The 12,155-nt window shown below is 35.1% G+C and overlaps 1 protein-coding gene across 2 annotated transcripts in view; it reads right to left on the reverse strand.

The window, feature by feature from the left end:
* Positions 1-12,155, reverse strand: part of Cse1 (chromosome segregation 1) — a 441,978-nt gene that overhangs the window by 328,529 nt on the left and 101,294 nt on the right. For both annotated transcript variants that reach the window (XM_090381796.1, XM_090381797.1), the window contains exon 7: positions 6,790-6,897. In XM_090381796.1, coding sequence (XP_090237922.1) covers positions 6,790-6,897 — 108 coding nt within the window. The remainder of the gene's footprint in view (positions 1-6,789; positions 6,898-12,155) is intronic.

The following is a 12,155-nucleotide window of genomic DNA, read 5'->3' on the forward strand; positions in this document are numbered from 1 at the left end:
GTCGAACTCCTCTCTCAATTTTAAATTTGCTACTATCTTTGTCTAGTCTAATAAAGGAGTTAGCGTTCTCAGATATTTTCTTCAAAATCATAATATATATGGAGTTAGCGTTCTCAGATATTTTCTTCAAAATCATAATATATGGGGTATCTATGCTTTGTCTTTCCAGTGGCTGAAAAATTGCCTTATGCTGTATGGAGTCAAATGCCTTTTCATAATCCACAAATGCCAGGCATAATCATGTTTTATATTCATTTCTTTCTCCATTAGCTGTGATATTACGTGAAGGTGATCCATGGTTAAGAACGCTGTCCTAAAGCCAGCTTGCACTTTCAGTTGATTCTCATCAAGTATTCTTTCTAATCTGTTAGTAATGACCCTTGTGAACAACTTGTAGATGTGGGATAACAAGCTAATTGGTCTATAATTTCCAATTACTGATTTATCTACTTTCTTATGCAGCAAAACTATGATTGCATTATTCCACTCCTTAGGCGTCACACCTTTTCTAATGCAGTTTGTGAAAAGTCTTGCCAGTTTTTGTGCCATGCCTCTTCCTCCCAATTTTAACAACTCTACAGTAACTTCATCTTCCCGTGGGGCTTTCTAATTTTTCATTTTCTTCAACGCATGTTCTACCTCATCAGGTATGTCATGTGTTACTAATTTGCGATCCATCTTCCCCACTGCTGGCATCATTCCCTCGCTCCTTGTAGAATTCTGTATAGTAGTCTTCTGCTATTTGAATTATGCCTTCTCTGCTATTTATAAGTACTGTAAACCCCCGCTATTCGGGGGGGGGGGGGGTTACGTTCCTGAGAAATGCCGCGAATACCGAAAACATGAATACTGAGTTATGGCTCCCATAGTAATAAAGGGGTTCCGTTCCAAAGTATGAAATATATAAGAAAAACTAGTCTAAAATTTTGTCTATGTATGTATTATATGTACCTTCATAATATGACTATGTACATAGACAATACATAGTGATATGCAAGCATATGGCATTGAAATGAAAATAAGAAACAATTTAATATTAAATGTAATATTTATTAGAAATTTCAAACAAATCTTTCAAACCAGCACCTTTGCTAGCTAAAAAACTTATCCCGCCAGTGCTATCACCAGTTTCGCTAAAATGTTGATAAAGGAGTTTTGCCCTTTCACGAATAATGAGTGAACTTAACGGAAATTTATTTTGAATTCAGTCTTCTATCCACAGATTGAAAGCTTTTTCCATTTTTTTCTAATTTAACATCACAAGTTACAGAGCAAAGTTTTGAAGCAATTAGCATGTTTTCATGGACACTACGGCGGATTTTTTCTTCTGATTCCTTGATTGATCGTTCCGTTGACTTATTGATTTTATAATGTTTTTCCACTGAGGAGACATTTTCACCATAGAAATTTTATCTAATAACTCAATTTTATTCGCTAATGTCATCACCTTCTTTGATCTTTCCACATTTCCCTTGTTATTCGTAGCCATATTTTTGTACAGGTTAGAAAGAACTTGTCCACAATAAAGTCACTTTCTTCCATTAACACTAGAAAAAAGTCTGTTTTACACTGCAAAACGGTAGATTTATCACTTTTGTAAGCATATAAATTGATAAATTTATTCAATTTATAAGCATATAAATTAAAAGCAAACAACGAAACCTTCCATGACAAGTGCATAACATATACTGAACAAGGATTGGCGAGAAACATCAACGCTCGCGATTTTGTCACCCCCCCCCACCTACTGGGTGCTGTTTTGACCGGGAAAGATAATTTTAGCCAAGCCCATGTTTTTTTATAGCGGAAAATGTTCACAGTGCTTTAAAATTCACATTTTTTTAGGTTTCATTTTATATTAAATCAGCAACCGTGAATACACAAAAAGTGTGGGTTTACTGTACACCATCACTATTCTTCAGTTTCAGTATCATTTGTCTTTCTGTAATACTGCTCATGGCTGCTGATTTAAGTCCTTTGTTTTCCCTTAATGCTTGTTCTACTTTTCTTGTGTTAAATCTTATTTCTAATGGCTTTGCATAAATCAGTATATTCAATTTTCTCCATGTCAGTGTTTATCTTGCTCTTCATTTGTCATCTTCAGTTCATCAAGTGTTTCTTGACTAATTTTTTCTTCTTTGGATTTATTTTTACCTACAGGTTTCTTGGGCTTTATCACTTTCAGAAAGTTGTTGTTGTTACGTGGTTTTTAGGAGCATTAGCAACTAGGGCCATATTGCTCTGGTGATATGCGGTGGTCATTCCCTAACCTTTCCGCATCCTCCGTATTTGGTGGTCAAGGGCTCGAACCCCAGTCTAATCAAGAAGCGTGTGCTACGCACTGCTGCTCCTGCCCACCTGGCTACGGAGGCACCCTTTCAGAAAGTTGTAATATTCTTTGTCGATATCTTGGTCCTGAGCCATCTGCAGAAGCTCAAACTTGTTCTTAAGTTTCGGTGCATACTGCTTTTTCTCCTCTTCTGTTATCTCAAAGACCTTTGTATTATTTACTTATGTGAGTTTTTTCCTTTCTTTTCTTACATCTATATCAACTGTGCATCTTACCATTCTGTGATCACTTCCATCATTTATTTTGTCCAGGATGGTAACATCATTCACAATATCTCTTCTGTTAATGAGGATGAAGTCAATTTCATTAGTTGTTAATCCATTTGGGCTCTTCCATTTCCACTTTCTGTTCACCCTTTTCTTGAAAAAAAGTGTTCATTACTGACAATCCTTGAGATTCTGCAAATTCCAGAAGCCTTTCACCTCTTTCATTCTCTTGGGTTAAAGATACCCATATGCAGTACTTTGCATTTGCCAATGGTAAACTTCAGTTGTTAAACTTCTCAGCTCATCTGCTTAACTTTTCCAGATTCTGTTGCAGTAGCGTACTGTCTTTACTATCATTATCAACCCTGGCAACCTTTGGATCAACTGCAAACTTGGATATTAAGCCTGATATACCTTCATCGATATCATTGATAAATACACAAAACAACAATGGTCCCAGCACTAAACTCTGGGGGACCAACTAAGAAATACCAACTCCACTAATAACATTAGTCCACATAGAGCAGTGTCCATTTATTACCATTCTCCACCATCTCCCACTAACCATCCCAGCAACTTGCCCTTAATGCCATACTGCTCCAATTTGTACAGCAGTCTTCCATGTGCAACAGTATCAAAACTGAGCAACTTAGCAACTAAGGCTATATTGCTCTGGGGATATGTGGTGGCCATTCACTGACCTTTCCGCATCCTCCGTATTTGGTGGTCACAGGCTCGAACCCCGGTCTAATCAAGAGGCGTGTGCTATGCACTGCTGCTCCTGCCCACCTGGCTACGGAGTCGCCCCCACTTAGGCCTAAATCTTAAACAGTATTTCTTAGTTGGTATAAAAAGCCTAGTAGCTTCCAAGATTAATTCCCTGAAGGCTTCCCATTTAGAATTCACTGTTTTTATTATCATCAGTTGATTCCACTGTAGTTACCTTTACAAAAACAAAAACTTAAACCTTGATGGTAATTAAATCTTTAAGTAAATCCTACATCAGTAGACATCGCTGTTACCTAGTCGTTACTTTATCTGCAAATTCTTAATGCACGAATCATCACTGCTGATAATCAGATCAAGTGTATTACTCCCTCTGGTTGCCCCTCGAACACGTTACTGTAGAAAACAACCTCCAATAAATCCGCAACAGTCTTGCTAGAATGCAAGTGACTAACCACAAGTTCTGGTCAATACCTGGAAAGTTAAAATTCCCCATTACAAGACATTATGATTAACTGGCCCACTAATTTCTCTGCACAACTGTTCATTGTACTCATTAGTCATTAGGCCTATAACACTCCTACTCTCATTTCTCTTTCTCAGTGTTTATGTCACGCCAAAATGGCTCAACATTGCATTGTACCCTCATGTCAACTGAATGCACTTCCTTAGATTTTATGTGTTTCTTAACTAACAACATAACCCCCTCCTCCCTTCCTACCTTGTCTATCCTTTCTATATATATTGTACTCCAGAAATTCCAATTGTACACTGCTTATATCTGTGTGACACCATGTCAGTGATATCCCAACAATATCTGCCTTTGATGTCTTGATCAGTACCTCAAATTTATTTCAACTAAATAACAAAAATACAATAAAACATGGATAATATTTTATTTTAAAACTAAAAATCATAAAATTATCTTTTTACATTGGTTTATTCAGGAATTACTATTTGAATCTGAAAGGTGATCTGAAGGATTCGAGATGTGTGAATTTATTAAAATGATACGGTAAACACAACAAAACATATTATTAAAATAAAATAAATGCAACAAAGCCATACAGCAACAAAACATCTAATAAAACATCATAAAATACTAAATGCAACAAAAATCAATTAAGTAATACATTATGCTTTTCATCATTATTGTTGCATAAAGCACAAATTATTTAGTAACACTACTTGTGTTGATTGCATTTAGAACTCTTCAAAATGTCAATTACTCGTCATCCATGCACTTAATTAGTTTTGCTGATGACCACCTCTTGATGAACAACACAATTTAAATGAAAAATTTCATTGGAACAGTCTTTATTAAACGAACTTAGTACACCATTTCTTTCACTTTTCATGACTGTTGCACCATCAGCGGTTACAGCACAAATTATTTGTGGAAATATTAAGTTTTTTAAAATCTTCTTTAACTGCATTATAGATGTTCACTACATTAGGACATTCTTTTAATGAAGTGAGATAACTTTTCAACAAATTTAGTTTTATCAGTGTCAGAGTATTTCACACACATCAGTATTTGACCAGTTTTTGTTATATTATTACTTTCATCTAAGAATAAACTAAGTAAATTACTTATTAATTCACTTACTTCTTTGCCTATAAACACACCGAAGTCCTTAATTTGTCATTAAATTGAATCATTACTGAGAGCCATATTTCGAAATATTTTTTCAGGCTCTATGGTCAAAACCACTGATTTCAGAAATTCACCTTTGGTAAAAGTTTTCTATCAAAAAACTCACTTTCAAAGATCCTAAATAAAATTTGTCATTTCTTGAGAGGAAAATTATTTGTTTCCTTCAAGAAGCCACATCCTTTTGAAAATTTTTGTTAAATTTGTGGTGTAAATGTGGAGTCAACGACTTTTTTTTCAACTTCCTTGAGCATGTACAGAGAAGGGCAACAAGAGAGGCTTAAGTAATGCAAATTGCAGCGACTGGGCACCTGCGAGGTGATCTGATTGAGGTGTATAAAGCCTTGAATGGTTTAAGCATGCTCAATGCTGATGAGATTCTTCCTCTTGCTCAGAATAATCGCCTGAGAGGGCATAATTCAAATTGAGGAAAGACAGTTATATGATAGATGTGTGGAAGTTTAATTACATCATCTTTAGCCAGCGGGTGGTTGATTGCTGGAACAAACTTCCATCTGTTGTTGCAGAAATTGATAGCTTAAATAGATTCAAGGCAAAACTAGACAAACATTTGGAGCGAGTGGATGGGTGAAATGAGAAGAGTTTTTTTTTTTTTTTTTTTTTGGCTGATGCTATATAATCTTGCTTTCTTGCATCATGTGGCTTTACTAATGCTAATGAGTGTTATAATGACGCTGCATAGTGTAAGATTTAATTTGATGAATAGTCATTTTACAAACTGTACAAATGGGCTTGGCTACATCATCTTTTTTATTTTCATTTAATATAATTAAATACATTTCTTCCCACTCATGATGAAAAGTTTTTTTCTTCTCGAAAATTTTGGCTTTGTTTCAATTCTAGCTGTGAAATACTTGTATCACTTTCAGTACTTGTGCTTGCTGTAGTTTCCAAAATTTCAACTTCTTTTCTTTTCTTATCAAAAATTCTTATATTCTGAATTCCATACCGAATAAAATTAATAAGGAATAGAAACATATAATAAAATAAATAAATACAACTTACATTAACAAAGCAACACTATCACAAACACGAAAAATTACTACAAAAACTTAAATCACCTTAGCAGCTTGGAAGTATTCAATTTTCAATGAAATATACACCGAATGAAAATAAGACAAGACAGAGGAAAGAAAACACAGATAATATAGCTTAGGGGATAATATAAGACAAATACAGCATGCAACAAAGAACGAACTTCACCGAAAATAATTTTTCTTAGAAAAGTTCAACTACTATTAACATTGCATCACTGATATCTTACATTTACAAGTTCTTGCAAAATGTTGAAAAGTAAAGTCTTAATATATTAAGGGAATGAAATTATTACATCCACAATTTCTATTCGAACTAATAAAATTTACATCCAACTTTTATGTAGTAAATTTTAGAGCTATGTATCTTTCAGCTTAAATCCATGTGTCAGCATCTTCTGTGGCTTAGAAAAAGAAGAGCCGACAAATCTTTGTTGGTATTTAAAATAAATCTAGTACATTTATTAAAATGCCGGTATGGATGAACAACCATGTCTCATACTGTTGAATATTACTTTTATAAAAGTCCATATGATATTTTATTGTATATATATAATTTTTTTTTCAATGTTAAAATTTAATAAATAAAAAATTTTGATATTTATGAAAATTGTCTTGATGGCCACAATTGAGAACCACTCTTCTAGAGGCATTAAACTGGATGAGAATTTAAGAGATCAAATGCATTATAAAAGACGTCTTTTCAACCTCTTTCTCGCTTAAAAAAAAATTTACTCAAATACATTATTATATTTAAATTATTGCATTAATAATCATAATAATAAAAAAATATATTACCTGAAAGTTGAGACTATAAAAAACTTTTGAAATGAGTACCAAAGAGCTGAATATGATTTTCAATGCTGAAGGATTGTTGGCATGTGTTTTGGCAACTTCCATGGTAGCCTATCACAGAAAAAATTATTAGTATCATCTATAAAAAGTTTTACAGTTCTCCTGAGAAAGTAGCACCATCAGTAATAAACTGACAAATATAAAGATAATCATTCACATTATAAGTTCACTAAATAAATATATAATACTGCAGAAGTCCAGCCTCAATAATGGTATTCAGTTGTTGGCTTTTCAGTACCCAACTTTTGCTTGTTTGGGGTGAAACCCATGTTTAGTCTCCAGAGTAAAGTTTTCGGCATCCCCCCCTCCCCCCATACTTCTCCTTCAACCCATGCACGGTACTAAGTACAATAGGTTTTAATACCTTTCGTGTTTGGGGTTTACATATGAAAAAAAAAAAAAAAAAAAATGTTGCAATTTCATAGGGTAATGATTACAGTTTCTACTTTTAAACCAATGGAGTAATATTTTATCCATCTCCCACAAGTCCTTGGTTAAAATGGGGGGAAAAAAAACTGAAACTATTATTAACTTAAGTAGCAGTTTCATAGGGTAACAATTAGTTTTTCCAATCTAATGTTAATTAATACACGATGGATGATTTGGTTTTCACTCTCTATCATGCTAGTAAAAGATCAGAAACTATGAATAACTTATTATGGCAGTTTCATATTGCCTGGGTCAGATAATCCACATATTCCATGTTTTGAATGCATTTAATTGCTTTGTGCATTTACAATAATCCCTGATTAACTGTGAGTTGCCAACAACAGATGTGAGATAAGGTGGTTTTGTATTTGTGTATCAAAATTTTGCATCCATTTTCCTTTTTTCCAGTGTATATGTGGTCTAACTCAGTCTCCTTAAAAAAAAAAAAAAACACTACAATTATTTCTCCTGCCTCTCATATAACACTGTAGAGGGTATAGTACTGAAAAAGAGTGGAATTTAAGCACTCTATCCTCTCAATGACATGCTAATCAGTACCACACATGTGCATAAATATGCTATTGTGATTTTCGTGTTTTTGACAAATACTAATTTTTCATGTTTGTATTTTGGATTTATTTGTATGTGTGTGTGTGTGTGCGCGTAAATAAAACACTCTGAAGATTTTCATGTCTGCTGTAAATTTACATATATTTTACCCTTTACTAAAGCCTTTATAGCATGTTACCTGCCAGAAAGCAAATTTGTGTCCAAATGATCTGCAATTTTTGTGCATTAAATCCAAACATGTGTCCATTCAATTGCTGTCAATATATGAGTGCTATAAAAGAAGACACATGAAATGAACTGAGCAATATTGGCACATTGAATGAAACGTGGGCTATTGCATTATGGCCGGGATTTTTCTTAGTGTCAACTGCAGTGTTTAGAGAGCAGTATAAAATCTGTATACTTGGTTCACAATTTCATATATTCTTTGCCTATGTTGAAGTTATTTTATCTAGTTTGGTACTTTTTCTTTGCTAACGTTGAAGTTATTTTATATAGTTCAGTATCTTTTCTTTGCTTATGTTGAAGTTATTTTATCTAGTTTAGTATTTTCCACAAGAAGAAAAGATAAAATTTTTTGAAGATCATACTTGTTGAATTTTAATTCTTTAGTTTGTGAAAAACACAACATCCTCAGTGTCTGTTGATAAAATCGTGTGTAAAAATGTTTTCCTATAAAATTTTACCATAAAGGGTTGTTATAATGGATCCACAACCTAGGACATCAGGACTGAAGAGGAACATGGTTGGGCAGTATGATGACATTGAATTTAATGTCATCATTATGTCTTCTTGTGTGTGCAAGAAGCTCACTTGCACATACAAGCACCTGGCAGAGCAGTTCACCCGAATGATAAGGCACCCAGAGACAATCCCGAAGTTTCTCACTCAAGGAATCACATATCTGAAGCCTAAAGACGAAGATACAAGAAACCCGGCGAAATAAAGGCCAATCACCTGCCTCCCAACAATGTACAAGATCCTGACCAGCTGCATAACCAGGAAAATATCAGACCACTTGGAGAGCCAGAACATAATGGTTGAAGAGCAGAAAGGATGCAAGGAGCAATTAACCATAGATGCTGCAGTTATGGAGCAAGCCTACAAGAAGCGCCGCAACACATACACAGCCTACATCGATTGCCGCAAGGCCGTCGACTCTGTGCCTCATAGCTGGCTAATAGAGGTGCTGAACATCTACAAAGTCAATCCGATAGTGACAAACTTCCTTGGAGAAACGGAGTACAGTCTGTCCTCATATAGCACGATAGTTGTGTTCCTAGAAACCCTCGTGCAATGCAAAATCATGCAATATAAACAACAGGCCCTATGGGAAAAGTGGGGTTAGGTTCCGACCACCCAAGATTGAACACACATTTGGAACCAAAACATTACCAAACACAATAAATAATTGGGTAATTTTAATCGTTATAAAATACGTAATAAAAAAATTTTTTTATTATAATATAATAAATAATAAAAAATATTTATTTTTTATTATTTATTTAAATAATAAAAATTTATTAATAAAATAGTAAAAAATTAATTATATTAAATAAAATAGTCGTAATAAAATACTTACGTATTTTATAATACGTAAGTTGTAATAAAATGCTTACGTATTTTATTATGACTATTACGTAATAAAATATTGCTACTGCTTTTGCTTCTATCGTAAGCAAACTTGTTTTTTGTTTGATTTTCTATCCAAACAGATGACAGCCGTTCCATCTCTTCCAATTATTTGTGTCTTAATCTAATGGATTTTAATTACACTTTGTGTTGTTCCTGCTATGAAAGTTGTTTTTATTTTCTCTGCATTCTTTCTAATTCTCGGCGTTGCCTCATTTCGGTCTGTAGCACGTGCAATATCACATGGTCTTTCATGCGTTTCACAATTTCATATTTTTTCTCTATCGACAGAGGTGGACTGGCCATAAACCGTAGTATGAGGCCACTATAAATTTTCCCGGGTAAGAATTTTTGACCCAGTCCGCCCCTGTTTATCAATATTGCTTTTTTTTTTTTCCTCTCTGAATCTGCAGTGTCTTCGCCAGGACGCTTCCTTTTCACACCTTTTAAGTATTTTACTCATTTTTAGGGAATAAAGCACAATTACAAAACGAGGAGGCACGCTTGATACACATAAACAAAGCTGCGCCCGTGTAGCAACTGAATAAACAACACCGTAAAGGCCGAGATACACTATTAACACCTCACATTTTACTAAAGCACATTTCTGGGGGTTACTACCATAAAACAATTTCCAGTTGCGTTTCTGCTAGTGGAATCTGTTATAAACTGGTAGTAAACTCCATCTAATTGCATTTGCGATTATATCGATAGCTGGAATTGTGTTGGTTTTTACGTTATTATGGTGAAATATGTTTCCCCTTCACTGATATAAAAAACATAAATACATTTTCAGAATCTTCTCTTCATTTCTATCGTGTTGTGTTCGGTTGGGGTGATTGCCATTTCTTGTAAACACAAAGGCGAATCGTGCATAAGCGAATTTGGTTCGTGTTATATAAGATATCGTTCGAATTCGTGTAATGTAAACACGTGTTATACGAGGACCGACTGTATCACCATTAAGGTCAAAAACATCACAACCAGGCCAATCCCCATCAGGAGAGGAATCTTTCAGGGAGATGCCCTGAGCCCATTGTGGTTCTGTCTAGAACTTATTTATCATGCTCAACAGTAGCAAGTACAGTATAACCTCAAAAAAGGTGGATGAAGGTGTATATGGATGACATAAAGCTCTACGCGGGAACCGAGAAGCACCTTCAGCAACTATTACAGATCACCGAAGAATTCAGCAATGATATTAGGATGGAATTTGGTCTAGACAAATGCAAGACCCACGGATTGAGACAGGGAAAAGTAGTCAACAGAAACTACCAGTTGCAGAGTGGTAAAGAGATCGAAACCACGGCAGAGGGAGAGGCCTACAAATACTTGGGGATGATGCAGGCTCAGCAGTTGCAGAACAAAGAAATTAAGGCCTGCCTGACCGAAAAATACCATCAGAGACTCAGAAGGCTGCTGAAAGCAAAGCTGAACGGAGGGAACCCAGTTAAAGCCATAAATACCTATGCAGTCCCAGTGCTAACGTACACCTTCGGGATCATAGATTGGACTAACACCGAGCTGGAGGATATCATGAGAAAGACAAGGACAATAGTGACCAAGAGCCGCCAACACCACCTGAAATCTGCTGTGGAGAGACTGACAATTGCCCGGGAAGAAGGAGGAAGGGGCCTGATAGACCTCATTGAGCAACAGAAGACAGCAATCGTTAACCTGAAGGATTACTTCCAGAAACACACAGCAACACTCCACCAGGCCATAAGGAAGATAGACAAGCGGTATACCCCACTCAACATAAGCAAGGAGTCCCCCCCACCCAACCAGGAAGTACAAATGAAGCTAGAAAGATGGGCAGAGAAGACACTCCATGGCAGACACTATAATGATCTCCATCAGGATCACACAGATAAAATTGCTTCCAATGCAGGGCTCATGAGCGGGACACTCTTCCTTGAGACTGAAGGATTCATGCTCACCATCCAAGACCAGGTAATCAACACCAGGAACTATAGAAAATACATCGCCAAAATACATCGCTAAGTATGCTGTGTACTCAGTAGCAATACCCGTCACGAGGTAACACTTATTATTATTATATTATTTCTCCCCAATCAAGGAGAAATAATATAATAATAATAAGTGTTACAAATACTTTAATCTCTAAATAAGAATAGTGGTTAGAAATAAAGTAATTTTACAACCAAAGAAAACAACATTTCAGAAATATTTTAGTTAGTGGGAGTTGGCCTGCTGGTACAGCACATAAAGCATAGGTGTAAACATCGATATTGATGTACTGCTTTTGGCATCACGGTATCAAAATTTGCTATTTTTTTCACAAATTAACATTAGAAGTTCATCTAAACTATGTATTGACATTCTGTAAAATAAATAAAAAAATTCTCGGGAGACTTCCTGTGTGTTTAAAACATAATATAAAACTGTCCTGTTTTTAACCCATTTGAATTTGTTGGATGAAGCCACCAACATTGATTTCTCTTTCTACTTGCACTCAACTGTATACACAAATGGGCAATATATCCAATTCAACAACATCCATCTTGAAACTGAGAATAAAAAAAGTGAGTCTTGGGTAGTACTCAATGCAATGTTAGAAGCACCCCTTCTAGTTTCAAATGATTTGGAGGCGTTCACGATGCTAGCGCTTGAAGTGCCCATCTAGTATAGCCCAATGTCCTAATTGTTTATTCAAT

Source organism: Mastigoproctus giganteus, chromosome 9 (assembly GCF_048544385.1).
Source record: "Mastigoproctus giganteus isolate SK-2022 chromosome 9, ASM4854438v1, whole genome shotgun sequence".
In the NCBI taxonomy this organism is placed as follows: domain Eukaryota; kingdom Metazoa; phylum Arthropoda; class Arachnida; order Uropygi; family Thelyphonidae; genus Mastigoproctus; species Mastigoproctus giganteus.